The sequence below is a fragment of the Anguilla anguilla genome, chromosome 10 (genome assembly GCF_013347855.1).
Source record: "Anguilla anguilla isolate fAngAng1 chromosome 10, fAngAng1.pri, whole genome shotgun sequence".
NCBI classification, from domain to species: domain Eukaryota; kingdom Metazoa; phylum Chordata; class Actinopteri; order Anguilliformes; family Anguillidae; genus Anguilla; species Anguilla anguilla.
This window is the reverse complement of record NC_049210.1, coordinates 4136501-4164066: the sequence shown is the minus strand read 5'-3', so window position 1 is coordinate 4164066 and position 27566 is coordinate 4136501. Positions and strand designations below refer to the sequence as shown.

Here is a 27566-nt window from a genome sequence, read left to right as displayed (position 1 = left end):
GAGGTGGGGTGGGGGTTTGGGGGGTGGTGAGGTGGAGTGAGGTGAGGTTGGGGGTTCCAGGGGTGGGGTGAGGTGAGGTTGGGGTTTCAGGAGTGGGGTGAGGTGAGGTTGGGGATTCCAGGAGTGTGGTGAGGTGAGGTTGGGGGTTCCAGGAGTGGGGTGAGGTGAGGTTGGGGGTTCCAGGAGTGGGGTGAGGTGAGGTTGGGGGTTCCAGGGGTGCGGTGAGGTGAGGTTGGGGGTTCCAGGGGTAGGGTGAGATGAGGTTTGGGTTTGAGGGTTGTGGTTTAAGGGGTGGGGGGGGGGACAGGCTAGGTCCCGCTGTTGTCCAGGCCCTCCGGCTCTTCGGGGGGCTGCAGCGGGACGGCGCCCTGGTTCTGTCTGCTTTCGTGGAGGCGGCACAGGCTCTGGTGCAGCTCCTCCAGCTCGGCCGGCAGGGGGATGCCCAGGTCCTGGTTGAGGGACAGGGCCTCGAAGCAGTCCTCCAGCTTCTCAAAGGCCGGCCTGCGTGCGGCAGCAAGGAGGGAACGTCACAGACATGCCAGAGGTGGAGGGCATCCAAACATCAGAAAACAATTTGCTCTGAGGCACATTTTTGGGGGGAAAGCGGATCGCGATTCTATCTCGGAGTGGTTTGCTGGCAGATTTGTAGCCTGGAATTGCATTTCAGGGGCCTGAAAGAGGAATTCTGAAAAGCTTTCTTCATTATTGCCTGCCTTTCATTTCTCCTCCTGGTCTTTCTCCCTTCAGAATGTTCCGGAAGCTCTTGGTAAAAAAAAAAAATGTCCCTAAGAGCGACCTCACTCACTAATTTCACTACAGCAGTGAAAACCCGGTAAACAAGGGAGTCGACTTTTTTATAGATCCTAACCAAAGGTTCCAGTTTTTAAAAAAAATTAATAATGCATATTAACGTCTTTACCGGTTTTCAGAGACGAGGTCACAGCAAGACACGGCTAGTGGGAAAAACCCAGGTGGGCAATCTTCTGGAAGAAACTTCTCCCAGAACTTCTCCACGTTGAGTCCGAAATCCATGTTTCTGGGGAGACATTCCGGGTCTGCGTACACCTGACCGATAATCTTGGGGGGGGAAGAGAAAAAAAGAATCTGATTAATTCTCCCACCTGCAGGTGGGGGTATGTGGCTCGGACTTTCGGTCTATCTGAACCAAACTAAAACGGTTACAGATTCGGGGGAAAAAAAGTGAAAGTTTTTAACGGACAGCACATGCATAAGTGTAGTGAAGAGAAGCACTTGATTAGAACGTCGCTAGTTCGTTTTTGCGTTTTCGTGCCAGAGCGGTCTTTCAAACAACGCTGCAGACAACAGCTAGATTCAGACAGACTCCAGGAAACTAAATTAAAAAAAAAAAAAAAAAAAAAACCCCTGTGCGATTTCAAAGAACGAACCAGGAAAAAATAAAAAAATTCAACCCCTATTGCCGCGACTGCTTTTCTGTTGTGAATCACGCTACCGGGGCTAAATGGTAGCAGGAGTCCAAAAATAGACTAGTTTACTCCAGAGTCCCAGCAGACTCAGACTGGAGTCTGCGTGTGTTTTTTAACAGCCGGAATGATTTATGGCGCCCAGAGGCTACCAAACCTTGCACAATCGCAGGTTTACAAGCGAGCCCCATTTTGAATCTGACTAAGAATAGATGATGGTGATGATGTTAGAGGGGAGGATACCCCAGGGGTAACACACAACGACAAACAGATGCTAGACGACCAGAAACGCCCCTTTTACTGCTATGAAAAGGTTCACGCCAGCAGCGTCTAGCTGAAGAATACACCTCTTACGGTTTACAGATTGTTCTCAAATTTACAAAGAAACGGATACCGTCGATCAAGAGAGTGAACAAATTGACAATTTCTAAATTACAGGATGGGATGTTTTACGTTGACCTTTTTTTGGTCAATACCTCAATTACACAGAAAATATTCTGAATGGGCATGCTTGTTCTTTGGCTCCAGGCCGTGTACAAATAGATCACATGACATCACCCATGAACCACAACTCGCACACACACCCACACACACACACACAAAACTATCACCAAAGGGCGATATTTTGGGAGCACAAAACCAGTCTAGGAGCACCGTACGTCTGATCACATTTTCACCCCACACACCGTAATAAGCAAAAACGTGAACCAAAACAAAACCAAAATTTTTTTTATCAGCTTTTTTTTTTTATCACGAATAGCGGAGCCTTACCTCGCAAAGCAAGATCCCGAAAGAGAAGACGTCGACCTTCTCGTCGTATCGTTTACCTGGAGCACACAAAAACACAAGAGGCCCCGAGCGGCAAAGGTTAGGCTAGGCCGACTTCGCGAGGAGCTGTTACGGCTAGCCACAGGCAAACCACAACATAAAATGGAGTCTAACAAGAGAGATTCAACAATAATGATTTAATCCAGAATTTAGACAAATTTCACAATGCACTTTGAAGATAACTGCAAGTATCCACATCTCAGTACAACAATGAATGAATTTAGTATAATGGTAAATGATGAGGTAGCAAACAGATGGGGTGATCCTCCAAACGCAGGCAGAACGCGGATTCGGCGAAGGGAGAGCCAGCGAGCTCTTCTCTCCAGCTCACCGTTCAGCATCTCCGGGGCCATCCAGTAGGGGTTGCCCACCACCGTGTAGCGCTTCCTGCGGTCGATCTTCCGTAGGTTCCTCTTCTTGTTGGAGGGCTTCTCGGCCGGCGGGGGGCGGGTCTTCTCCTCCACGACCAGGCGGGAGAGCCCGAAATCCGCCACCACGACCGTGTTGTCCTGGAAACCGGGAAAAAAAGGCGGGAAAAGTCACGCCCGATGCTCGCCGCCATCGCGTCTTCCGCTGTTTCGTTTTTGGAAGCAGCGGGGGGAACCAGAGGATGAGATCAACTGCTGAGTCCACTCCGGGGTTGCCAAATCCGTTTTGGATTAACGTCAAACAAAATGATTATTTTAATCCGCTACATCTTTTTCACATTGTTCACATAAAAGTCTAAGCTCTGTAATCTGTGTACGTACATCCAAGTACCAGCGAGAAATCCAGAAAGTGAATATGTGTAATAAATCGTCAGGCCTTACGTTTGAATGCAGCCAATTTTAGAGAACCTCTTTTTTTTTTTTTAGTTTTAATGTAATTATTCTGTCGGTGCCTGCAGCAGTCTAACGTGCAAGTAAGATTCCGTTTCGGGAACGTTCTGTTCCGAGGCACACCTAAAGAGGTCTCGGGATTTGGATTTCTCATCAAAAAAAAATTGCTCTCAAAAAAATCTACTGGCTGGCAATCTGAAGGAAAAAATATTTGCCAAAAATGGCGACGTGGCAATGTCTTGGCACTTTGAATCTGCTGTCTTAATTCATAGCAGGGACACTTAGCATTTTCCTGCTCTTAGGCATAGGGAAACCAAAACATTCTGTATCATTAAAGCCGTGCGGGATTTTTCTTTTTTCTGGGTGGTCCTGGAGGGACGCAATTGCACGAGAGATAATTACAAAGTCATTTGAAATATCCCCCTGGGGAAATCAGCAGTCTGGGGAGGGGGGGGGGGGGGGGCGCACTAAGAATAAGGTACTCTGTATATATACTTTGGCTTTGAATAAGCCGCTCAATTTTCTAAGGATGCATTTACATTCGATGCAGCTTTATTTTCCTTATTCATTAGAGTTTAAAGAAAACAAAAAAGGACAGAAACGCTGAAGACTTGGGCACAGCGGTTCTCCCATGACTTGGCGGCTGCCTCTCTCTTCATGAAGCCCAACACTGGGACCGAAAGCTAACCGCTAACTCACGGTAGTGAACCGCTTGCTCCTAGCCGTGCCGGTTGGCCCCCTTCTGTATCGTTGCTAGGGGGCCTTTTCCCTCAATGCCTCTCAGCTTTTAACGGCAGACGAATTATAAAAACCCACTGCCGTTCTCCCAGGAGGGCCAGCCTGGTGTTTACCAAAAACGAGCGCGGTCGCGGGTGATTTCGGAAACCAGGCGGAGATTCAACCACCAGGGGTCTCCATAAACCTGCGGCTCGTAATTAGCCTTTAGCCTAGCCGGGCCAGTCTGGGTTTTCGGTATTTTGTGCACGTGGGAAAAGCCAGGCAGGAAACGGGGTGGGACTGAGGGGCGTGCGCGGTCGCCTGAAGAAGAGGGTGTGCGAAGGGTGCCTCGGCTTTTAAGGAGGGAGACCCCGAGACACGTACCAGTTTGACGAGGCAGTTGTGAGAGTTGAGGTCCCTGTGGATGATGCTCATCGAATGCAGATAAGCCTGAAATGACAGAAAAAAAAAGTCACACTTCGAGATAAATCTTAACACCACAAAAAAAAAAAAATTCAAACCAGGAACAAATGATAAACAATGCTGCCGTGTCAATGACAATCGACACTTCCATGACGGATCGTTTTATCCCTGCTACTACGGGGGTCTGCCTGGCTTGGAAGTGCTACTTCCGGGGCCGTACAGTGACAGGGGAGCTGGACTTAGAGAGGTCCCCTCGCCTTTTAGGGTTCACTGCTAGTTTAAAGGGGGACAGAACCCCCCCCCCCCCCAAACCCTGCGGTTTTCAGGGTACCCTCTTTACCGAGAGCACAGAGCTGTGTTTGTGTAATGTTCCCCCCTGGACCCAAGAGGCAAGGGGGCACAGCATTGCTATGGCAGCGAAGCGCGTCTCCATGGAGACCGGTGGGCACCATGAGCCACACGCCGGATTCCCCCCACCTCATTGGCTGTACAGGGGGGAGGGGGAAGGGGGGGGGCAGAGTTTCTTTTACTCATTGTTTTTATTCATCTACAGGCTTCATAATTAGTAGATGAATAACGCAAATTGGCGTGGCAACCTTGCGCGAATAACCTCCTGCGTCAGCAGAAGAAGCTTCTAGAAAAAGGCAGAGCCCAACTCACCATCCCGGAGGCGATGCCCTTCGCGAAACTGACCCTCTGCTTCCACGGAAACGGATCCTGTGGGCACATGCAGCGGGGGTGGGGGGTTGGGGGGGGGGGGGATGGGGAGTGGGGAGGGAGTTAAAAAGTTAAAAACCAGGGGAGTGAATTTTGATTGGCGCTTATGTTCCGGGCTGTGTGCTTTCCCAGCTCCAGTGGTGCAGAAAGCAAGGATCAGCGATCGTGCACAAGGCAGCGCACTCTGCAGACACATGTGAACTATGACCTCACGCTTTATAGAGTAGAGACTGTAATAATGAGCCTGGATTAACATAAACCTGTTTTTGACCCTGCGAGGCCAAAGCACAAAGCCAGGTTCTCACAGCTGGATTAAGGGGATTGTTCTAATGACCTAGGACAGGAAATTTGGAGAAAACTCCCTCTCACCAAGTCTCACCAAGGAATGAACATCACACCTCCACGTATTCCCATTCTGTGCTTTCCCAATTTATACAAAAAAAATGAACATGTAAAAAAAAAAAAAAAAAAAAAAAAAAAGCCCAGGCACCATGCCAAACCTGTGGTTTTTAAATATCGTTTACCTCAAGTCACCCCAGCAGGCAAACTGTGCCTCTCATTGGACAAACAGGATATTTGAAAGTGCCTGAAACCAAAGGGATTGTGGGAAATGTATGCCGTACGCACCATGTCCCTAATGAAGTCCTTCAGCGTGCCTCCCTCGATGTACTCCGTGATTAAGTTCAGTCTCTTGTCCTTGTACAGCACTCCAATAAACTTCAGGACGTTGGGATGGTCCAGACTCCGCATCACTTTGACCTGGGTGGGGGGGGGAAGAAGTGGGCTCATTAAACCTCCTGTTCCAGAGTTCACAAAATCTCAAGATCTCTAGCATCAAATTCTCTACAGTGAAAACAAGTATTTTAATGCAACAAAAACAAAAATCACAGGTAATTTAACATGCTTTCTACAGATTACAGTTCTCGTTCTTCCTAAAAGAGTCCCAAGGACTGTTCCAGCATCCTCTCTAAGAGCAAGCACTGTTATCCAGGAATTTTGTGCTGTGACTGTGGCATTGGCTTTCCGGGGATAAAGGACGGTGTTCCAGGACACGAGGTACTGACCTCCTTTAGGAACGTTTTCTGGGTTTCCTCATCGCAGCGAATCAGCTCCTTCATCACCATCACCTCGCCCGTAGCCTTGTGCGTCACCTGTCCGAACGCAGAGGAACAACGCCGGTCATTCGGGTCACGTCATCCACACGGGAGCATTTCCCGGAATTAAAAGCCGTTTCCACAGCAACCAATGTCTCCAGCAACTGAGGTCCTGTTCGGTCAGGAGTTCTGCACAGGCATTCCAATACTCAACAGCCATTTTTTTTATGTGAAAAAGTGTGGGGTCGGGGGGGGGGGGGGGGGGGGGGGGGAGAGTCTGACTTGTAGATCAAGAATCTAGATTTCACCCAGGACAACAAATCACCTTGAAACGCACTCGGGGAAAACCAAACAAAACAAAAGAAAACAAGCAGCTAGGATTTCATTGTGTACGATGTGTGCCTTGCCTTCACACGTAATTTCACTTTTGTTCTGAACTGGATTTTCCCGCTCAGTGTGTGCGTGAGCAAACGGAGAGAAACCCGTTCCTGAGTTTTGAGCCAGAATGAAGAGCAGTGATTGGCCCGGGGGGGGGGGGGGGGAACTGACCTTAATGGCCTGACCGAAGAAGCCCTTCCCAAGCACCTCCCCGTGGATGAGGTCGCAGGGGCGGAAGATCCGGTGGGAGCAGCTGCTGTAGGAGCGCAGGGATTCGGAGCGTCCGATGTCCCGGGACAGCGCGGGGTGCTCTTTGGGGGACCCCGGGCCCGGAGACTTACAGATGCTGTTGCTGCGCCTGGGTCCCAAAAAAAACAAAAAACAAAAAACAAAAAAACAAAAAAAAAAAACAAAACAGATTTCAAATGATTCAATGACTCTTGGGTACAATGCTGGATTCAGGAAAAAAAAGTCCCTAAAATGCAACCTTTCTGTTTACACTGAATGCTAATCAGCTTGTATTACAAGATTAATCCTCTATAGATCAATATGTGACCTTTGCACTCTAGAACTAAGAGGATAACCTCAGGATAGGATTTATTTTTAGTTAACAATAAACAAACATTGCAACAACAAAAAAAAAATCAAGTCTACCTACATTTCTAACAAAGAATAAATGTGTCTTCATTCCTTTAAGGCACAATGAGTGCTGAAATGTTTTGTTTTCATTTAAAATGGAAATTCACCTAAATTTTAAACCTTTACTATTTGACCTTTTACCTTCGTGTAGTGGATATTTGTATTGCAAAGTAAAGAACAGAAGCAAACGTCCTTCCACAAGCTTATCGCTCCGTGAATCAAAGCATGACATTCCCCCTCTAAATTCCCAATCCAGGAATAGACACACGCAACTAATTTGTCTTCCGTGGAAACCTTCCCAGAATGCACTACTGTCTCTCCTGAACTGTTGACCCCGTGCTCATCGCAATAATTACGTTTCTTAAAATCTCAGCTGAAGGCGAATGCAAATCTCACATTGTTCGCCCGTTAGAAAGCAGCTGTCAATCTGTTAACACGGACTTAACTTCAGATTCCAGAGCAAGACACAATCCTGCTTAACGGACAATGAGTTGACTATAATTACAGCTCAGCTGAGTGTTTGGAGTCTGTTCACGACATGTGTTTGACAATAATTTTTTTTTTTTAAAGAGGTAGTACGTAACACCACAATAACACAATTTCCAAATGCTATCTATACAAAGAGGCAGGCAGGTGGAGATACTGAGCAAAGGATTTGCATGAGGATTACACTAAATAATGTTGGCTTAAAAAGACATGGAAGAATTTCAAATTTGCTTGTGTCCTTAGTTATTTAAAGAAAGTTTATCTTTTTTAATGTTCTGCCCACTGCTGCCTCATTCGCCATCACATCTCCCTGCTTCTTTTCCTTCCCCAGGCCACCAGCTCAGCTTTCCTCGTTTTCCTTTGGATTCTGAGAGGCACTGCACCCAGGGAGGTGCAGTTCTCTCCTATGACGATTTTTAAAATTAGCTGACATCAGCAAATTCATCAAGAACATCGGATTTATATTTGGATCAAAGAATTACTTCAGCAGAAGTAACTGGTTAAGAACTTTCTAAGAATTTTTTAAATGTGAAATAGGCACATCATGGTCTCTGGGCATGCCATTTTGGCATCTCTCCTCACAAACACAAACGCGCGCACACTCACAGACACACACACACACACACACTTGCACACACACGCCCGGCTGTACCTCAGCGAGCGTCTCTTCAGGGAGCCGTCCCCGATGCTGTCCGTCCTCTCCAGCTCCGTCCTGGAGGGCGAGGACAGACGCATGCGGGAGGCCGCCGGCATCCCAAGCCGGACCTGCGAGGACCCCAGCCTGAGCCTGTCCAGCCGCTGCCTGACTGGATCATACTCGATCAGCAGCTGCAGTGTTTGACTGGTCCGGTGGATCAGGTCCTCCACCTGCGAACACCAATCGGAATTAACTCTCCCCTGTAAACACCGGGGACATATTCACAGTGAGAGAAAAAGAGTAAAAAATTGTAACTATTTTCATTCAAAGGCTATGTTTTACTACGCTAAGAACAGTCAATGCTAATCTGTATCCATATTTTACACAACAGAACGTTTGTAAGGTAATAAATAAGCCACTAATTTCAACCTTCAACTGTAGCAGCCTTCAACATAACAACATACTTTAACATATACTTTACTATAAGCCTGTTCATTATGGAGCCTACCAGCCTGCTTGCATGCTCTGAACATATATCTGTCAGTACTTATCAGTTGGAATCCATCCATAGCTGCATAGCCACAATTATTAGCTGGCGACTGAACCATGTAAATCCAAGGGAATTACCGATCTCATTGAAAGCTACTTCATTTTCCTTTTACTTCACATAGCAATTCCACTCATTTTCTTTGTTGGTCCTCCAAGCAGGTTTCGTGGCAGTGTTTAGCTAAGTCCCATTGCTGAAATTACAGAGGGCTGACTCATTTCATGAGTCCCACTCACTCACACTTGAAGGTTTGAACACAAACAAGGACATCCCCTTATCTTCCCTCCCGCATACCACCTGTTACTCAGAAGCTGATATAAACCATAAACCTGTTCAGACTGTTTCCCTAACTGTTTGAAGTAGTTCGTTTGGAATGTTTTTCAAAATTCAAAAGCCAGTGTTCTAGAACTCCAGCACACACATCAGCATTAGAATGTTCAGTTAAGAACTTCCTAATCTAATATTTGTGATCTCACGCCTTAAAAAGATAAGTGGGTTTACAACGATGCACATAATTATGCAAATGTTATAAATTGTTGAAGTAATGATTTTGCAAACAAGTCTCCAATAATAAAGCCTTGGTACAACCTGTAGCCAATAAGCATAACCATAAGACTTGTGTAGTCTAATTTCAATGAAGCATTAAGTCCTCAAGGTAGTCACTCAGTAGACAGGAAGCAAGATTTGGTTCTCATAAACATGGTATAAATCTTGGCATAGTTCCCAAACAGCAAACAATGACAGTGCACTGGTAAACAATCTAGCCAGGTAGCTGAGAACATAAGGAGTAACAAACAGGGGAAGACCCAAGACGGAACTTTCGGGGATTCCTTATGTGACCAGTGACGTGCCCGTTTGAAAGTACCCCAGAATTCAGAAGACCTGGAAGGCATTCCATTTAAGTGACAAACAATTGATGACAATTTATGACGTGGCACCATGCTAGACTAAGGAAGGGACAGATTGTGGACTTCTGAGGAACTCACTTCAGAACAGGAAAGGTAGGAAACAAACCTCACTTTTGGAATCCACCATTCGAAAGGCACAGAATGCCAAGACAACCTGAATTCCAGCCACCGCCCTCCTCCGGCACAAGCACGTGTAAATAATAGGAAAATTATACCGCTGTCACAGTGACCCGTTCTGAAGGAATGGCCAACGTTAACAAAAGGCAGTTCAAATAAAATTCAAACCAATAACGTTTGAGTTTTATGTTGCCAGTTGTTGGAAACGAGGACACCGGAAAGCAAGCCAAGTCAATATTTACAGAGGACCCAATTGTGAAAAGGTAACCAAATACTACATGATGCCCTAAATCCTACCGCCCCCCCCTCCCCCAGAGCGAAAGATTAAATATTGAAATAAATGTCTGAACTAATAGACATTTATTTTCTCTCTGAAGAAGAAAAAACTGGAACGAATTTGGGAGTTTAAAGGACAGCTCGAAGCGAAGATCCAGTTTTTGGAGATCCGTTATTAGAACCGTAAGACTGAGATCATCCTGAGCTCAAGGCTGGTAAATGAGGGGTAATTTACGAAAAGAGCAGCTGCTCTGAAAAAAATGGAGAGAAGCTGGGTTTCGAAAAGAACTCACCTCCTCCTCCATCAGCGAGCCCACGGGCAGGCCGTTGATCTCCAGGATACTGTCGCCGACGTGGATGGCATTCCGAACCTCGGGACTGATGTGTATCCACAGAACCCTGGGGAGATTTCCCAGAACCCCCCAATGCGCTGTTAGACCTCCACGGAACCGAACTTCACCAGACCACCTTCTAAAATTCTGAGACAGCTTCTCGTGTACTGCTAGGCTTTGACATAGCATCACAGCTAACAACAGTGACACTAAACATAAGCTAATGTCAGAACGGTGGAGGTGTAGCTCGCTTTGCAGGCGGCACAGCAGTATAAACTGTAGGACCTGTATTACATAGCATAGAATCCTGCATTATATATAAAATACGCAGATGAAAATACAAGAACATGCAGTTAAAACACTGGCCCTCACTGTTCCTGGCCGGAAGTGACATCAGCCCAGTGGGGCTGTTTGTCTAAAAACGCCCTTATTTGCATTACATTATGTGTAAAAAGGCTCCTAGAACTGACAACACGAGTTATGCAAGCAGATAAAAAATCCCAGTTGCTTACATTGGCTATTTAACCAAAGGGCAGATCGGAGGCTTGTGGAGAGCGTCTACACTGACTGAGATGCTCGTAAGACTCACCCGTCCTACTTACTGCCGACATTACTATACCAGCCTGCACCCTTACCACGCCAAACTGCCAGCCAAGCAGGAGTGGCACTGACAATAGCCCTACCACCCTGCACCCTTACCACACCAAAGTGCCAGCCAAGCAGGCCTGGCACTGCCAGCAGCCCTACCACCCTGCACCATTACCACACCAAACTGCCAGCCAAGCAGGAGTGGCACTGACAATAGCCCTACCACCCTGCACCCTTACCACACCAAACTGCCAGCCAGGCAGGTCTGGCACTGCCAGCAGCCCTACCACCCTGCACCCTTACCACACCAAACTGCCAGCCAGGCAGGTCTGGTACTGCCAGCAGCCCCACCACCCTGCACCCTTACCCTTACCACACCAAACTGCCAGCCAAGCAGGAGTGGCACTGACAATAGCCCTACCACCCCGCACCCGTACCCTTACCACGCCAAACTGCCAGCCAAACAGGTGTGCCAAGCAGGTATGACACTGCCAGCAGCCTTACCACCCTGCACCAGTACCACGTCAAACTGCCAGCCAGGCAGGTGAGCCAGCAGCACTACGGTTATGGAGTACAGCTTTCAACTCCAAAGACTGATTAGTTTGATTGCCAGGTGGGTCGCTGCCACTCTACCCTGGAGCAGGATTAACCTGAATCACTCCAGTTTCAATCATCCAGCTGCATCAATGAATTATGTGAAAAGAAATTAGTCTGCGCAAGTCACTCTGAACAGGAGTGTCCGCTAAGCGCCTGAGATGTGGGTGTGCGCCGACACGTGATGGGATCACACATTGAAAGAGTAGACGATGGTGAAATTCCCACAGAAATCAGCTCCCTAAAATGGCCGCCTAATCACCCCTTACATCCAACTGACACCCTGGCGGTACCAATCCACTTTAATTACCACCGTACATACCCATAAAAGTGAAAAACGAGTCCTGGCCGGGTTGAGAAAAAGGGGTAAAAGGAACGGCAGACTCACTCTTTGACCTGCACGCTGGTGGTGGTGCCGGTGCAGTCCCTGGTGACGGACACGGAGAAGCCCCTCTTGCCGTTGGTGGCGGCGGGCATGGAGACCAGGGTGACCGTGTGCGGCAGGGAGTCCAGGGCCGAGTCCGGCGACAGCTTCTCCAGCACGGGCGTCAGGACGATCTGCTTGTGGCACTTCCCGCTGTGGAGAGGAAGATCGCCCGGCAGGTACCGTCAGCCTGAGAGCAGCGAGCCCCATAGGGAAGGGGGGGGGGGGTGGGGTATGGGGGTGGGGGGGGGGTGGGCACAGATGTGCCCCCGCTTCACAAATAACAAGACTCCACCCTTCGAAAAAAAAAAACTGAAACAAGGGCGAGCACTACCAGCAGCCAGTTCCGTCCCCATCTTACGCAACTGCCCCAGCACAGAACAGACGATCCCTCAAACCACAAAGGGGAGGAGCGACATCAACAAGGCTCAGCTGAAACAAGCAACAACAAACACCTGGAGCCCAATTAGAGATCTCATGTATTGGACTCACCTGCGACAGGTAGGGGGCAACAGGTAGGTTCTTCGCTTACCAGTAAAGTTTGGAGCGTTCCACCAAGGCGTACGTGTCTCGGTCTTCGATCACCACCTTGCAGCTCAGGCACACGAAACACTCCGGGTGGTATTTGTAGTCTCCGGCCACCTGAGGAGAAATCGGGGGAGGGGGAATCTCACGTCTCATCCTTCTCTCAAAGAGTTTCATCTAAAGTTCAGCGGTTTAAAAAAAAAACTACCCCCCAGTAAGGCCCAGGCAAGCTAGTGGCCCCGCCGAGCTTTTCCCTCTCATACTTGAGTGGCAACATCTGCTTTTCCCTCAATTTAGGGTAATCAGCGATGAGGTCACAATGCTGTAGAATTCTCAGGATCTGTCTCTCCAATCACATCCCTCTCTCGCCCCTCTCTCTCTCTCTCTCGCTCGCTCGCTCGCTCCCTCCCTCTCACACTCTCAAGCAAGAACATGCATATTGGCTCTGTGCCAGAGGAGTTTTGACGTTTCTGTCAGGAAGGCTGGGTCTTCATACCTGACTCTGAGGAGATCGTGTGTTCAGCTCCAGAAGATCTAAAATCATTTGTGTTGGTGCCCTGGAGAATGTGTTCAGAACAGTTCCCAAATTGGGGTTTGGGATTCCAGCAAAGCCGGACATTTCTTTTTCCTTCTCTAGAATATTCTCTATATGGCATTTTTGAATTTCTGATACACCATGTCTTTTCTACACAACCCTGGCAATACTGTGATGGTTTGCAGCTATTAAACACATCACATAATGACCGGATTTAGGCATGCTTCCATGTACTAGTGTATGAACTCACACATGCACGGATACTGCCATTGTACATGCTCACCTTTGAGTGTAAAGGTGTTTGATCAATAAAATGTATTATTACCCTTACTGTTTTTAATTTGAATTTTCCATTACCTCACCTTTGACTGTAAAGGTGTTTGATCAGTTAAAACGTAAAACTGTTATTAATCAGACTTTTCAGTTAACCAGTGCTAGGCCACAGGCAGCCGGACTTCATAGAAAGGCTCTATCTCAAGGTTTCTTTCTTTCACCAGGTGGGGAGCTGTTCCCTTGTCACTGTCGCCCTGAGCGTACTGTACAGGTACAGGTACAGGCTCAGCCTTGGATCTCTGCAAAGCTGCCCGGCAACAACGCCCTTTGGAGAAAGGGCGGTGCAAATTGAAACAGAAATATTATTCCTGTTACTATGACAACGACAACAACAACTACAACTACTGCTACTACTACAAGTACAACTCCTACTACTACAAGTACAACTCCTACTACTACTACCACTACTACAACTACAACAACTACTGCTACTACTACTACTACTACTACTAATAATAATAATAATACAGTTGCTGCACTGCAGTGTGTAGTGGTTGTAGAATAAAGGTGTGAAAAATCTATTTATTTAAGTTGGGGTCATATGTCACTTCAGCCAGAAGGGAGTTCATTACAGAGTGAACGGAGATAACATTATCAACATGAGCTTGGTACTCGTGAGTCCACATGCGAATTGATTTATGAGGTCCAGTTCTGTTTTATGTGGCACGTTTTGCAGACAGTAACGCTGAGTGAAGAGAGATTCACGTTCATTCGCTGGACGCAGTCATGGACTTGGATCATCAGATGGGTATTTTTAAGCTGAGTGATGAAGCGTGATGAATTATTAACAAAGAAAACGCAGAAAGCTGACCCAATCTGCCCTCTGGGCTTTTCCTGGTGTGACTCCACCTGTCTGTGCTGCTACGGGTGAACTCTGAGTGGGATTTCTGTGAGTTCCAGCACCGTTACCATGATGTTAGCTCACGCCTCACAGCACCATCACAGTAAATATGACATCCCCCCCGCCCCCCGCCCCCGGGCCCCCCCGACCCACCCCCTCCACCCCGCCACAGCTGTGTACCCATCCCCTGTGGCCCGTGAATCAGACCCAGCAAACAGACGCTTCAGCAGAACTGGGCAGCAGACGGGCGAGCATACAGTACAGTACAGGCTCCAGCGCCAACAGCAGATCCCAAAGTATGCCAGCAGCCTGGGGCACTCAGATGCTATCTCCCCAGTACCTCACAAAAACACACCGGAGCCGTTTGTTGCTACACAGAGAGGTCGGAATAAACCAAAACAACAGAAAAGAGGGGCGGGGGGGGGGGGGGGGTTAATTTGGAAAGATTTACAAAGCGTGTCGGAGCTGCGCTCGTGAAGTATCCCGGCCAACCGGCCAAGCAAACGGAGGGCGAACGTTTTTTTTTCGGCGCGGAGTCGCGATGCCGCAACCACCTCGTTAAGGGCGCAAAATGGCGTCCTCCCGCCAAAAACGCGCCAGCCGCGAGCCGCGGCTCCGTGGGGCTCTCTCCTGTGGGTGAGACGCCCGCAAGCTTCGTGCCAGGCGCTGGCGCTGGGCTGGGGGCAAGACGCCGCAAAACAAACCCGCCAGAAATACTTGGCAAAGCGCTTTCTTAGACCAGCGTGGCCAAGATTAAACATAAAAGGCCTATTATTATTATTTTTCGTCATTGAAATGCTTGACGCACGTTCATTTTTAGATCATAGCCCACATACATTATACATATATACACACATATAAAAATGCCTGTAATGTAATGTATATCAGCAATTAAAACACAGAAACCCTTTTTCGCTATGTAACTCGGGTATTTGTGGGGATGGTTTTTTGTGGAAACTTGGCTCATTTTATTTGTCTGTAGCCAGCTAGACGTTTGTGATAACACGCAGTTTGAAGAACCCGCGGCTTCGGTTCCACTGCAGTGACGGCACCGCTGGGTAATGTAACAAGCCGTTATGGCGCTTTTCAATTACGCTTGCCCGTTCGCGACGGCGATGACGTCCCACCTCCGGCCCGCAAAAAAGCAAACACCGCTTCGAAAAGTCGCGGCGTACCCTTAATGACAGACGCCAGGCATTTCGGAGGCCGCGCGGAACCGGCTGCGGTCAGGCGGCGGGTGCGGGGGCGCGCGCGGGTTTGGAGCTACGCTAGTCGAGCTCCGCCGCGGAGAACGCCAGCGCGAGGGACGGCCCTTTCCAGACCGCTCCGGCTTCCGCTTCGACTGCTGCCGAGCGCGTTGGGGAAACGTACCGCCAAATGCCTCCGCGTGAAGGAGCGTGGGATGGAGAGGGGGGCGGGGGTGGGGGTGCGGAGGGGCTAGGGGGTTTTTAGAGCTAAAGCTTCAGCTAACCGCCTCCGTCAGCCGAGTCGACCACGCAAAGCAACGGCTAGCGGCAGCGCTAAAACGCTTGCTCGTGGTAAAGCAAGGACGACGAAACAGTTACCCCTTCGCTCCCAGCGCGCCCGTACAGATGACCCGCTAAAGTCAGAGAGCATGAAGGGACCTCTAGGGACCTCTCCCTTTCTCTCCTCCTAATTCTTCCTGTCTCTCTACACCGTTCTGTCAAATAAAACTGAAAAAGCCCCCCCCCCAAAAAAAGTTAGACAGCACGCTTTCCTGCCGCCACAGCTAAGGCCTGAAATTCAATCAACATCCATCCTTAACTTTTAACTCCCTACAGAATGCAATGAATTTCCCCAATGCGAGCATTGTTATTCAATCATTTGGCCTGAACTCCCCTAACTGCGAAGAAAAATAAACAAACATCGCATTTAACGGCACGTCAAACCTAAAAAAAACAAAAACATTAACTTAATCCAGGTCCTGAAAGACTCCTCTTTGACCCCTAAGAACAGTTGTAGCTACAAAGTTGTGATAGATACCATTGAACTTTGACCTGTCCGCCATCATTTAACAGAGAAAAGAATCTCTCCAAGCAAGCTCCCCAAACTCGCAAACTGCATGTTGAGGTTCACTAGGCCTTTCTGCTTCAAATGCTTTTGGTCTTTGAGGAGACATTCCTTTTACAACCTTATCCCACCACAAGAAAATCACCAGAAAATGAATTTAACCACAGCCGTAAAAATCAATTTTTTGTTTTAACTGCCGTGATTCCCGTGCGCAAGAGCACTACAACTTGCCTGCTTCCATGAAACAGAACTGCACTTTCTTACCGTACCGATCCCCCTCACGGCAAGACGTCTTTAAGGTTTTAACTCTAACCCTACCGAAGCACACCGTATTCAACAGCTAGAGCTCTCGTCCAGCTGCTAATTAGTAGTCAGGTGTGCCAAATTAAGAGTTGAAATGAATACCTACAGGATGGCAGTCAGTTACCACTGCTATTGGGGGGTCCCTGGCCCGACATGATATTGAATGACTATATAGATTTGGGATTTTATTTAAGAATACAATGCTTTTTATATAATTTAAGAATATAATTCTGATAGAGGTCATGGGGGGGGGATGGGGGATTGCCCAGAGAAACTTGGTGGCTGTTCCTGAACCACAGCTCGAGGACAACAAAATGGAGGTGGAGAAAGGAGCTCACCATGGCCGGTCCGGTCATGAGCAGGGAGCATCCGTGACACAGCTCCCCGAACTTCTCCCAGTAGTGGCTGCGGCAGTAGAGCTTGCCGTCCTTCTCATAGTACCAGTTGGTCAGGTGGTCGCAGCACTCCGAGCACCTGCAGAGGGGTAGAGGAGGAGGAGCAGATGATGAGGTCCGGGCCGAGAAGACCCTACAGCAGTGGTCTCCAACCCTGGTCCTGGAGAGCTACAAGGTCTGCTGGTTTTTGTTTTCACCTTAAAATCAGCACCCAATTGAGAGCCAAGACACCAGGTGAGTTGAGTTAACTGTGTAATCAACTGCTCTAATTGATTCATGAAGTGCAGAGTCACTATGAAAACCAGCAGACCGTGAAGCTCTCCAGGACCAGGGTGGGAGACCACTGCCCTAGAGAAACCGGGGGGACGAGAGGATATTTGGGGGGGGGGGGGGGGGGGGGGGGGTGAGTCTAAATCTGGGAACCCAAGGCTCCGCCTGCGATGCTGAAGATCTGACGAGATGGGAGGCTTTGTTTGCTTCCCGAGACCTTGCAGAAGGGCTTATCACGCTCTCCCTCCTCATTGTGCGGGCAGAGAGGTTCACTTGGAGATAAGGTTTCAATAGCATACCTCGGCGGAATAAAAAAAACCAAAAAAAAAAAAAAAAAACAACCTCGAGCAGACAATGGAAAAACTGATGGGGCCCTCTCGGGATGGCAGGTAACGGGGGAATTCGGGGAATTGCGGAGAGATAACAGGATCGTTTGCCATCCCGCGAACTTCCCCCTGCGATGCCCCCCACGCACATAAAAGAGAGAGAGAGAAACACGGGCCGGATTTCAAAGGGGATACGCCAAACTGAACCTCCAGAACGTACGATAAATAACAAAAAAACAACATGAATTTGTTTCCTGGTGACTGCACTTGATGCGCACTGCGCTGCGGCATTTAACCCCCCCCCCCCCCCCGGGCCTATTGGGCGGGAGCACAGAACACAACGCACCTTTTTGGATCTGCGGGGGGGTCGGGGTCGGGGGGGGGGGGGGGGGGGGGAGTGGCGCGTATCTTACACATGTCGCAGCTCGCCGCGGGAGAAGCACGAGGGCGGGAGAAAACAACGCTTTCGCCTTCACCTGTAGGGTGCGGCCCCAGAAAAGGCTCCATAACGGAGAGCGTGGGACTTCCAACAGGGCCTTAAAAACAAGCCGAGATTTACCGACGCCTGAGAGCGCCAGGGGACTTTCCAACGCTTAAAGAAGGTTCACGCAAGTCCTGTGCCAGGTATGGGCTACCTCCCCTGAACCAGGGAAAAATCCTTCTTTGCCGACTTCCCAATATCAACGCGGTAAGACAGAGAGGGCGGAAGACAGTGTTTGCAGCACAACGCCAAGTTGGAAAGGGGGCAGCGTTACCACGACAACCATTCCACCGCGGAGAAAGGGTTCAGGAAATTCGAGAAACAACTGCCAATTTTGATAATCGTTCCGTCTATAACGCTGTCGTCAATAATGGGTTTCCCAGAAACAAACAGTGCATTCTGTCAATAACGGGTTTCCCAGAAACAAAGACAGCATTAAAAACCACAGTGATTGCATTTGCTTTTGCAGACATGTCACATCAAGCAATCGTTGTATAGATGTGACACTCCAGGGTGCACGGACAGAAGAAGTTTGAGTTTCACACACGGGACGAGTTCGAACATCGTGCCGGGGTGGGGGGGACGGGGACGGGGGGGGAGTGAAAAGAGGCACATTCTCACACAGCAGGGGTAATGGCTGCCATTAGGGTATTTATGACACTAGTTACTTAACACCGAACCATTATTTCCTTAAGCAGGCATGTCAGACACACTTACTGTCAAACTGCAGCTGAATGCCAATTACTGTGTGCTGTCCTGAATGGGCTATAATGAGCACGGGGCAGTAAACAGTAGAGACAAAAAAAGCTCATGAGAAAACGTATGTGTAATCACCCATGATTTCATATCAGGCTAGCTCCAACACGGACGACCGCAAATAGTAAGCGTTCCCTCGCACGCACGAACAAAATCAACGTCTGAACAAATCCTGGCACCGTCCCAATCACGTCTGAACTTTTCCAGACAGAGAGAGGGGTTACATTTAGAGTAAGACATGGCCGCTCTACTTTATTCGTCCGATTTTGCTTTGCTACCAACAACAACAACAAAAAAACAACCCCCCCCCCCCCACCCCCCCAGAGCTTGAGATCATTAGTCAAGAGAAGCAAACACGTCTTTTCCGAGATGTACGCATCAGCTGTGAGCCGAATTATTTGTTTTCTCCGCCTGAATGTATTCAAGTCGTTTGAAAAGAAGGAGAAGATAAGGTTGCCGGACTTCCAGAAGAAACCAAGACAACCACTGAATGCGAGGGACCATTGGAGGGGTTTCTTGCAGGGAAGGGTACAAAGTAAAGCATTCTTAAGATTGGATCCCAAGGACAGGAGGTAGATCCACTGCTGGGGGCGGCAAATGGTTTTTCCTTTTGTCTTCCGTGCGGTCTGATTCGGGCAGAAGAAGGTGTTCAGATTGACATTGCCAGAGGACAAGGATGGACAATGAGGGGGAAAAGGTGGCGGAAAGTCCACCGCTCAGCCATCTGGGTGTTAGAGAACATGATTAATGACATACTGGACAAAACCAGCAGCCAATGAGCTGCTGGTATCCAGAGGGCATCGCCAGGGCCACTGGTTATCTCAAAAATCAACGCGATAAAATGACCACAACTGCAAGGGAAATCACCCCGAGAACCACAGAACCACAGAATCAAGTCTCAGGTTCTCCATTTCCTGCAGATATTTCTCCACACACTGAAGACTGTTAGGAGGTCCTACATTCATCTTTGCATCGAAATGTCTTTTGTTAAAGGGGAGAGATCTGCAGTGAAAAAATGTCCAACGGCCCTCCCCAATATCATCATGCTGCATTGGGGGGGGGGGGGGGGGGGGGGGGGGGGCTGTTAAAATCCTAAAGAAAATTTCCTGTCCGCTGTCCCGTTGTCGGTTCCTGTTGGTTCCCATCATCCGAGCGGGACTTGACAAATCGGGGGCCAAAACGTACGGCCCCGGCGCACGAAAAACAAAGACGCCTGAACGCGGAGCGCTCAGAATGCTGGAGATACCAGGAGAGAGGTGAACGCCTGCAGGCTACGAGCGTACCTCAGCTAGCTCGGCCGCGCGCGTGAGACAGCGCACAGAAACCCGGCGAATAAACTTTACAAATTCCTCATTCTGACAGAGCGAAGGAGTGGCAGCGCGGCTGAGGAGACACTGTACAACTGGGGCGGGCTGGAACAGAAAAGCGAACTACAGTAAAGGGTGTGTGGGGCGGGGGGGGGGGGGGGGGGGGTGATGCTTGGCAGCCATTTTGTGCCGGAACTATCGGCACACATCAATGGCAGATGCAACAGCGGGGGGGGGGGGGGGGGGGGGGAGGGGGGGGGGTGCGGTGCTCGGCTGGAGAACGAGGGCGTTTCATCCGAAATCCTACCGTCGGCCTCCTGGGGGGCCCTCTGTGTGGATCCTTCACCTTCAACACAGCGAGCCAAGACAGCCCTCCCCCCTAGCCAAGCCCGGGGTCTGTCGTCAGGCTTCAGGGATCAGAACCACGTATCTGGGGGTGATGGCTGGGCTTCCCCCACCCATCCCCCCCCAAATTTTTTAAAAGGCCATTCCTACAGATTAAAGGTGCAAGAGTTTTCCGATCTGTCAGACTTTGTCTGTCGTCAGATTTTTTAAAATATAATTCCAGAAGGCAAATTTGGCACACACAGCCTACATTTCAGTCTTGGACCAAACAAAAGCTCCGGTTCCCTACTGGAAATCGGAAAAAGGTGGCTGTAGCGCGTAGGCGTGTGTGTGTGTGTGTGGGGGGGTTGGGGGGGGTGGGGGGGCGGATGGGGACGGGGTAGGGTGATAACACAGTAGCCATGTTCCTCATCCCACAGAGATGAAAGGAGGAAAAGAAACAACTTCCGTCAATTCGCGCAGAGGCCGGGGTCAGTGTGGAAAAGCTCATCAGCGCCGATAAAAATCACATTAGCACGCACGGTGGCGGGGGGGCTCATGGGGGGGGACTGGGCCACAGTTCTGGCCAGCGGCCCAATTACTCCTTTGTCTAAAGGAATGTCGACGAGATCATAAGCTCTGGCCGCAGAGCAAGACAAAACAACTGCATGGGGAGAGAGAGAGAGAGAGAGAGAGAGAGAGAGAGAAAGAGGGGAAAACGGAACAAAAAAAAAAAAAAAAAAATCCCAGCCGGCCTGCACCGCTCTAATGTTTTCTCTCTGGGGCGAAGCGCCGTCATGGAAACGGTTTCGCGGGGAGACGGCTCGGCGAATCACGCACCTGCGCCGGTGACAGTGTCTCAGGAATGTCTCGGTGAAACAAGGCTCTCTTCAGGCTCTCCGCACGGCCCAGGTGAGAATTTCACCTTGGACCCACATTTACGAGCGCCTGGCCGAGATCCAGAGCAAAAATCCCCCGAGGAAGAAAAGCCAGGCGGCGAACGAGCTTTCAATGACGGAGCGCTAAATCATAAATACAGAAATCGTTTTTCTTACAACTGCCAACGCGACGGCATCTCGCCCTCCTTCGCTCATCTGCGCCGCCGCTGCCACCACGACCAATCGGCATTCCGGCACGCCCTGCCCTCCGCAGATCGACAAAAAACAACAACAAGTGTGTGGCGGGACCGAAAGAGCACCGGATTTAGGCAACGGCACCAGCCAGCCAATTACCACCCCGTGTACTCGCTCCGCAATGTTCCCAAAAACCAGGCCCCGAACATAAAGAATAAAGCACTTCCCCCCCCCACCCCCCATTTCCCATTTTACGGGCCCTAATCTCAGGGTGTGTGAGAGCACCGGTCTCTGCGTAACCCGGGGAGGAAGCCGTCGGGCAGGAAAAAGCGATTAAACGAAATTCCTCCCGCCTCTCCCCCCCCGCCGCCATTCCCCCCTCCCCCCGGCAAATAAAATAAGAGATTAAAAAAAAAAAAAAAAAAAACCCCTGTCGAAGGACCAGTGATAAAGACTTCCATCTGTGTCTGAAAGCACAGCAATTAGCAGCCGCATGTTTCCGGATCACAGACAGCCAGACGGCAGTGCCCCCGTCGTGCCTGGGGACGCGTGCTGACAGAGCTGCGACCCGCGCCGCAGCGGCGGTTACCGTGTGTACCGTTTGAAGGCGAGCGGTTACCGTGGCCATTAGGAAACTCAATAAAGCCACGGCTCGCGGCGTTTCCCAGACGCAGGCTGACCGCAAGACAACATCCGCCAATTTGTCACACGCTCGCAAAAGGGGGGGAAACGCAGGCCAATAAGCTTGCGCGAAGCGCATACACGTATCCTTTTTTTTTTTTTTCTCCGCACAAACACAAACTTGAAAAAATAAAAATAAAAATCCAGCCATTTTGGCCGGATTCGGGATTTAACCTAAAGGGACTATAGACACAGGAATGGCTTTCCAGAGAAAATATACACACACGGGTCTACGCTATGTTTGATATCCCCCAGATCCCCCCCCCCCCCCCCCCCCCGTCTCTGAATCGACGTCTGGGAATGTGACATTCCTACCCACAAGCCCTCCCAAGCCCGCTTGTGACCCACGAGTTCACCTACACGAGCTGACATCAGACGGATGACATCAGACTCTTACAATTCCGCATGCCATGGGGGAGGGGTCTTGCTGGACAATGGACAGGAAGACCCCCCCCCCCCCCCCCGCCCCCAAAAAAAAAAAACAAAAAAAAAACAGAAAGAATTTCTGCTCAAGAAACTCCACAGAAAACCCCACCACCATGCCCCTCCACCCCCCCACCCCCCCCCCCCCCCCCACTCCACAACCCTGTCCCATGGAGACACGGAATTCCCATCGACTGCATTGAATAAATAAACAAAACAAAAAAAAACGCGCTTTGGAATTTGTCTCAAGTTACCAGAAGTGCGCTTATCCCTGTCAGGAAAGCCCTGATTTTCCTGCCAGGGTTTAGGCTAAATTGGCACGGCCTGGATTCTTCCACTGCCTGGACGAGCGGCAGTACGGGAGTCGGGGTGGAGGACACACTTTCCAAAGCAGAGGCTGGAAGGGGGGAGTCTCCGCAGAGCATGGGGTTTGTAACACTTTGGAGAAGTCACGCACAGCTGAGTAACAGATATGCCTATGAATAGACCTGAACGCAGTGGCCAGATGCTCTAAAAAAAAATATACATATATATATATATATATATATATATTTTTTTTTTTTTTTAAAGGCTTTACTTGCAAATTGGCGAGGGCTCCGTCTAAATGCTAGGTCATTCTGGGCACTGAAAAAACTCCCACACACACACACACACACACCCACGCGCATACACACACACACACACGCGCATACACACACACACGCGCGCGCATACACACACAAACACACACACACACACGCGCATACACACACAAACACACACACACACACACACGCACATACACACACAAACACACACACACACACGCGCATACACACACACACACACATTCATGCACACACAAACACATGCTCATGCACACACACACACACACACACACACACACGCGCATACAAACACACGCGTTCATGCACACACAAACACATGCGCACACACACACACACACACAATACAAACACAAACAAGCAGAAAGACACACACACACACACAAACATAAACAGTGTTCAAAGAAATCCAGAAAATCCTTCGGTCCCAAACCATTACATCACTGCAATTGCACTATTCAGGGCCGATTCTATTTTCTAAACTCTCTGTCCTCCCCCTCCGATTACGTAACGCGCCGCTCAGAAGGGAGAGTGAACGTGCGCGCCGAAAACCTCATCAGAACAGAGGCTGTGACTCCTCGAAATTCCTCCCCGGTTTCTCACAGACAATACTCCCGTCCTGATCAGCAAGCCGCCAGGCAGCCTTTGAGACCTCTCTCTCTCTCTCTTTCTCTCTCTCTCTTTCTCTGTCTCTCTCTCACTCTCTCTCTCACACTCTCTCTCTCTCACTCTCACACGCTCTCTCTCTCTCTCTCTCACTCTCACTCTCTCTTTCTCTGTCTCTGTCTCCCTCTCACTCTCTCTCTCGGTCTCTCTCACTCTCTCTCTCACACTCACTCTCTCACTCTCACTCTCTCTCTCCCCATCTGTGGCTTTCATACTTCACATATCTTTCTCCCGCATTTCTCCCTCAAGAGTTTTTCTGACCCGAGCGACCGTGCGCAGAATGTTCGCAAAACCAATCATTACTCTGGTAATGATGAACCAGTCGGGTCAGGGCAAACCAGCAAGTGCAAAGAGCAACTGACTCGCGCTGAGATAACTCAGGGCGGGCAGGAACCTCTCCCGAGCGACCCTGAGCCAAGCCAAGTCCACGCCCGCGTAGGCTGAAATGGAAACACCTACACTTTCCTAGAAAGGAATTTAGCACTAAGGAATTGCGGTTGGATGCAACTGACATTTGAGATAATTACCTGTACATTAGAAGAAAACGGGATGCAAAAATTCGAGGTGGGTTTGATGGAAGTGCACAGCTTGTTTCTTTTCTCTTGTGACTCGGTCGACAGTTCAGCTGATATCAACAACGCTGTTCCTTGACAAATGCTAACTGAGAAAACCGTCACACATATTTTTAAAAAACAGAAAATGTTGTTTCGACTTGTAACAGAATTCCTACCATTTAATTTATTCCTTTTAATGAACAAGTTGGGATTTGAAATTCCACTCACTGAGCAGATGAAATTGCACTCATCGAGCAGCTGTGCGTCTTCAGGTTTCAAAAAAAAAAAAAAAAAGGCCGTTTTTCCATCATCAGTGACACAAGTGCAGTTAGCGGAGAGAAGATGTCATGGTGTCAACTGTGTGCATTTACACCTTCGGAACACTGGACTGAAGGTCAGTGACAGAATCCCATAATGCAGCCTATAGATGTGCAAATGCTGGCATCCCGTCGGTGGAAATTTCCAGGGCTCCCAGTATGCTTTAACACTGCATGTCTGACAGCTTGTCAGCCATACAGGATACCAGCTGAAGTCAATACCTGCATGCATGCTGACTGACAACACATGCCAGCAATTGTCTCCAGCTATTTCAATGCAGTTCATTTCCTCAAACAAAAAAACAAAAACAAAAGGGAAAAAAAAGCGACAAAAACAACCCCACATACTGGCAAAATGCAGACCTTTTCTTTCCCCCAAAATCCCATTATGTATGTTTAACAGCTTAAACATGGGTAAAATGAGGATAATTTCACTGTAGAAATGTATAGTGAACTAAATTTCACTTCGCAGCACAGCTATACCTGTACACCACACCTTTTTTCATCGCACTCAGCTAGTCAACATTGCACACACAAGCAATGCTTGATATGCAAGTTATCTTTGCTTTTTTTTTTTTTTTTTTTTTTAAAGGCATCTGTTATCACTACACTACACAAACTCTCAGGCATGAAGAAATATAATCCCCACCCTAGCCAACATGCACTGGGAAAAAAAAGAACTTTGAAGAGCCAACTGCAACCAAAAACAAAAAGCTTCACGGTCGTTCATCAGAATTTCCTCGCAAATTCTGTAAAATGAGTAGCACGTGCTTCGCGTCATCAAACTGCCGTGTGGCACTTTTCCCCAGAAGCCGTTTAAAAAGGGCAGAGCACAAGGCCCTTTGTTCACCATAATTAAAGTATGCATGCGAGGTGCAGTGCCTTAACCAGGTGGCACGAGACGTTTGAGATTATCACCCCGATTATTGTGGAATGGAATTGCCCATGTACAAATACACTCTCCAGACAGTACATTAAAGCCGGGTCATTACCCCAGAATAAATCTTTTAAATGTTGAGTGGCAATGCAGAGAGACATCTGTGCACCATTTTCCAAGTCTTTAGCACAGTCAGTAGGCCTACATCATCTCGCCATTTTCCTTGGCGGGGCGACATAGCTCAGGAGGTAAGAGCGGTTATCTGGCGGGTGGGAGGGTTGCCAGTTTGATCCCCGCCCTGGGCGTGTCGAAGTGTCCCTAAGCAAGACACCTAACCCCCAACTGCTCTGGTGAATGAGAGGCATCAATTGTAAAGCGCCTTTGGATAAAAGCGCTATATAAATGCAGTCCATTTACCATTACCATTTAAACTAAAGAGAGGATCACGCCAATACCAAACACATCAATTCCGTTGGCCATTTCAGACATTAATGGTTTGACTGATACTGTGAAAATAAACAGGTACTAATAATTAAATCTCAATTATTATTATTATTTTTTGATAACATGTGGGCCACTTACTGGAAGCAGGCGTTGTGCCAAGACTCCTGGAGAACTGTCACGTAGAATGTATCCAGGATCCTCCCACCGCAACCCACGCAGTGACACCCCTCTTCACCTGAACACGAAACGGTACAGTGAATCACGGAGCAAGCGCTTCCCAATCATTAAACCGAATATCGCCCAATCTCTTCAAACGCTCTCGTATACCTACTGAAAAACTATTATAAACGTTTTACAAGACACGTTACTGTAGCATGCACTTGGGCTTTATGTTCATTATAAACTAGAAAAAAAAAACAGAGTATAGGAACGCACACGTTTCTCAGTTTCCCAGGTTTATAACCTTTGCCAGAAATTCCTGCGGTTTAAAACTACCGCTTTTTAACGTTAGGAAATATTCGATCAGTATCCAAGTGGTCGTGTCCTCAATATGGTTTTGGTTAAGGATTTAGGCTATTTTGAGGCATAAAATTAAACTTTTCATTTTCTATCTTTATAAATACTGCCGACTTTCGCCCTCTCCTGTAGAATCATCTATGGGGAAAACGCCTTCATTCCACTCGTAACTGCACTTCCACGCCTGTTTTTATATTATGTACACGTTAAACATTTATAATCGTGTACAGTCGCGACTTCGTTACAGTATTAAATAATTCGAGGTTTTTTTAAATAACTAGGTGGATGATAAAATATTCAACCCCTGGATCACAATATCACAGATAACAAGCCCAATTTACGTTTCCCAATATCACACGCAACTATCGGCTACCTAACTTCGTTCTGAGCAAGATTTTAACCACAAAGTGCACAGTAATCGTTTAACGAGCGTAATATTAGGCTACATTTCTTCTAAAGTGTCTATGGAGAGAAAAGTTTGTGGCAAGTTCGATGTGGAAGCTTTTTAACTTAGTAACCATGCCAGTCAGTTTTCAATACAGCTACTGGTCTGCCCTGTGATCGTTATCTTGCAATCCATCAAAATGTATCTAGGCTAGTTGCTGCTCACATTCATATTACCATACGATCTGAACACACGCAAGACAAATCGAGATCCACCATGTATCGATAGCTATAATTATGCAGATAGTTGGTTGCTTTGTATACTGCGTTCGTTCGTTTCAAACAAATTGCTCACCTTCCCGTTCCTCCATCTAATTGCTTGTTGTTATTTATTTTTATTTTTCTGCGAAAGTCCGCATGATGGTCCAGGCATCTATTTAGTGCGTATTAACCGAAATGCATGGCACATCGTTATAGATTTCGTCTTCCAGGCCACTTCCAGAACTCCGTAACAAATCCAGGCTTCTCTAGAAGCAAGTCAGCCCTATTCGAGTTATACCAACTTTCTCGTCGGCAGAGTAAATGACGTCATGCAGTTGAAATTCCAGTACGGAGACCGGAAGGGATCAAACAG

At 48.5% G+C, this 27566-nt stretch overlaps 1 protein-coding gene across 1 annotated transcript; it reads right to left on the bottom strand.

Moving 5' to 3' along the window:
* Window positions 1–219: 219 nt before the first annotated feature.
* Window positions 220–27566, bottom strand: limk2 (LIM domain kinase 2). The gene is made up of 16 exons (XM_035436424.1): window positions 27288–27566; window positions 26171–26267; window positions 16872–17007; window positions 12498–12607; window positions 11930–12118; window positions 10321–10426; window positions 8195–8409; window positions 6589–6775; window positions 6010–6096; window positions 5573–5704; window positions 4889–4945; window positions 4190–4255; window positions 2602–2779; window positions 2214–2269; window positions 920–1077; window positions 220–501 (listed from the first exon to the last, which is right to left on the bottom strand). Exons 1-16 carry the CDS (start codon window positions 27301–27303, stop codon window positions 309–311), a joined length of 1983 nt encoding a protein of 660 aa, XP_035292315.1. The 5' UTR covers window positions 27304–27566; the 3' UTR covers window positions 220–308.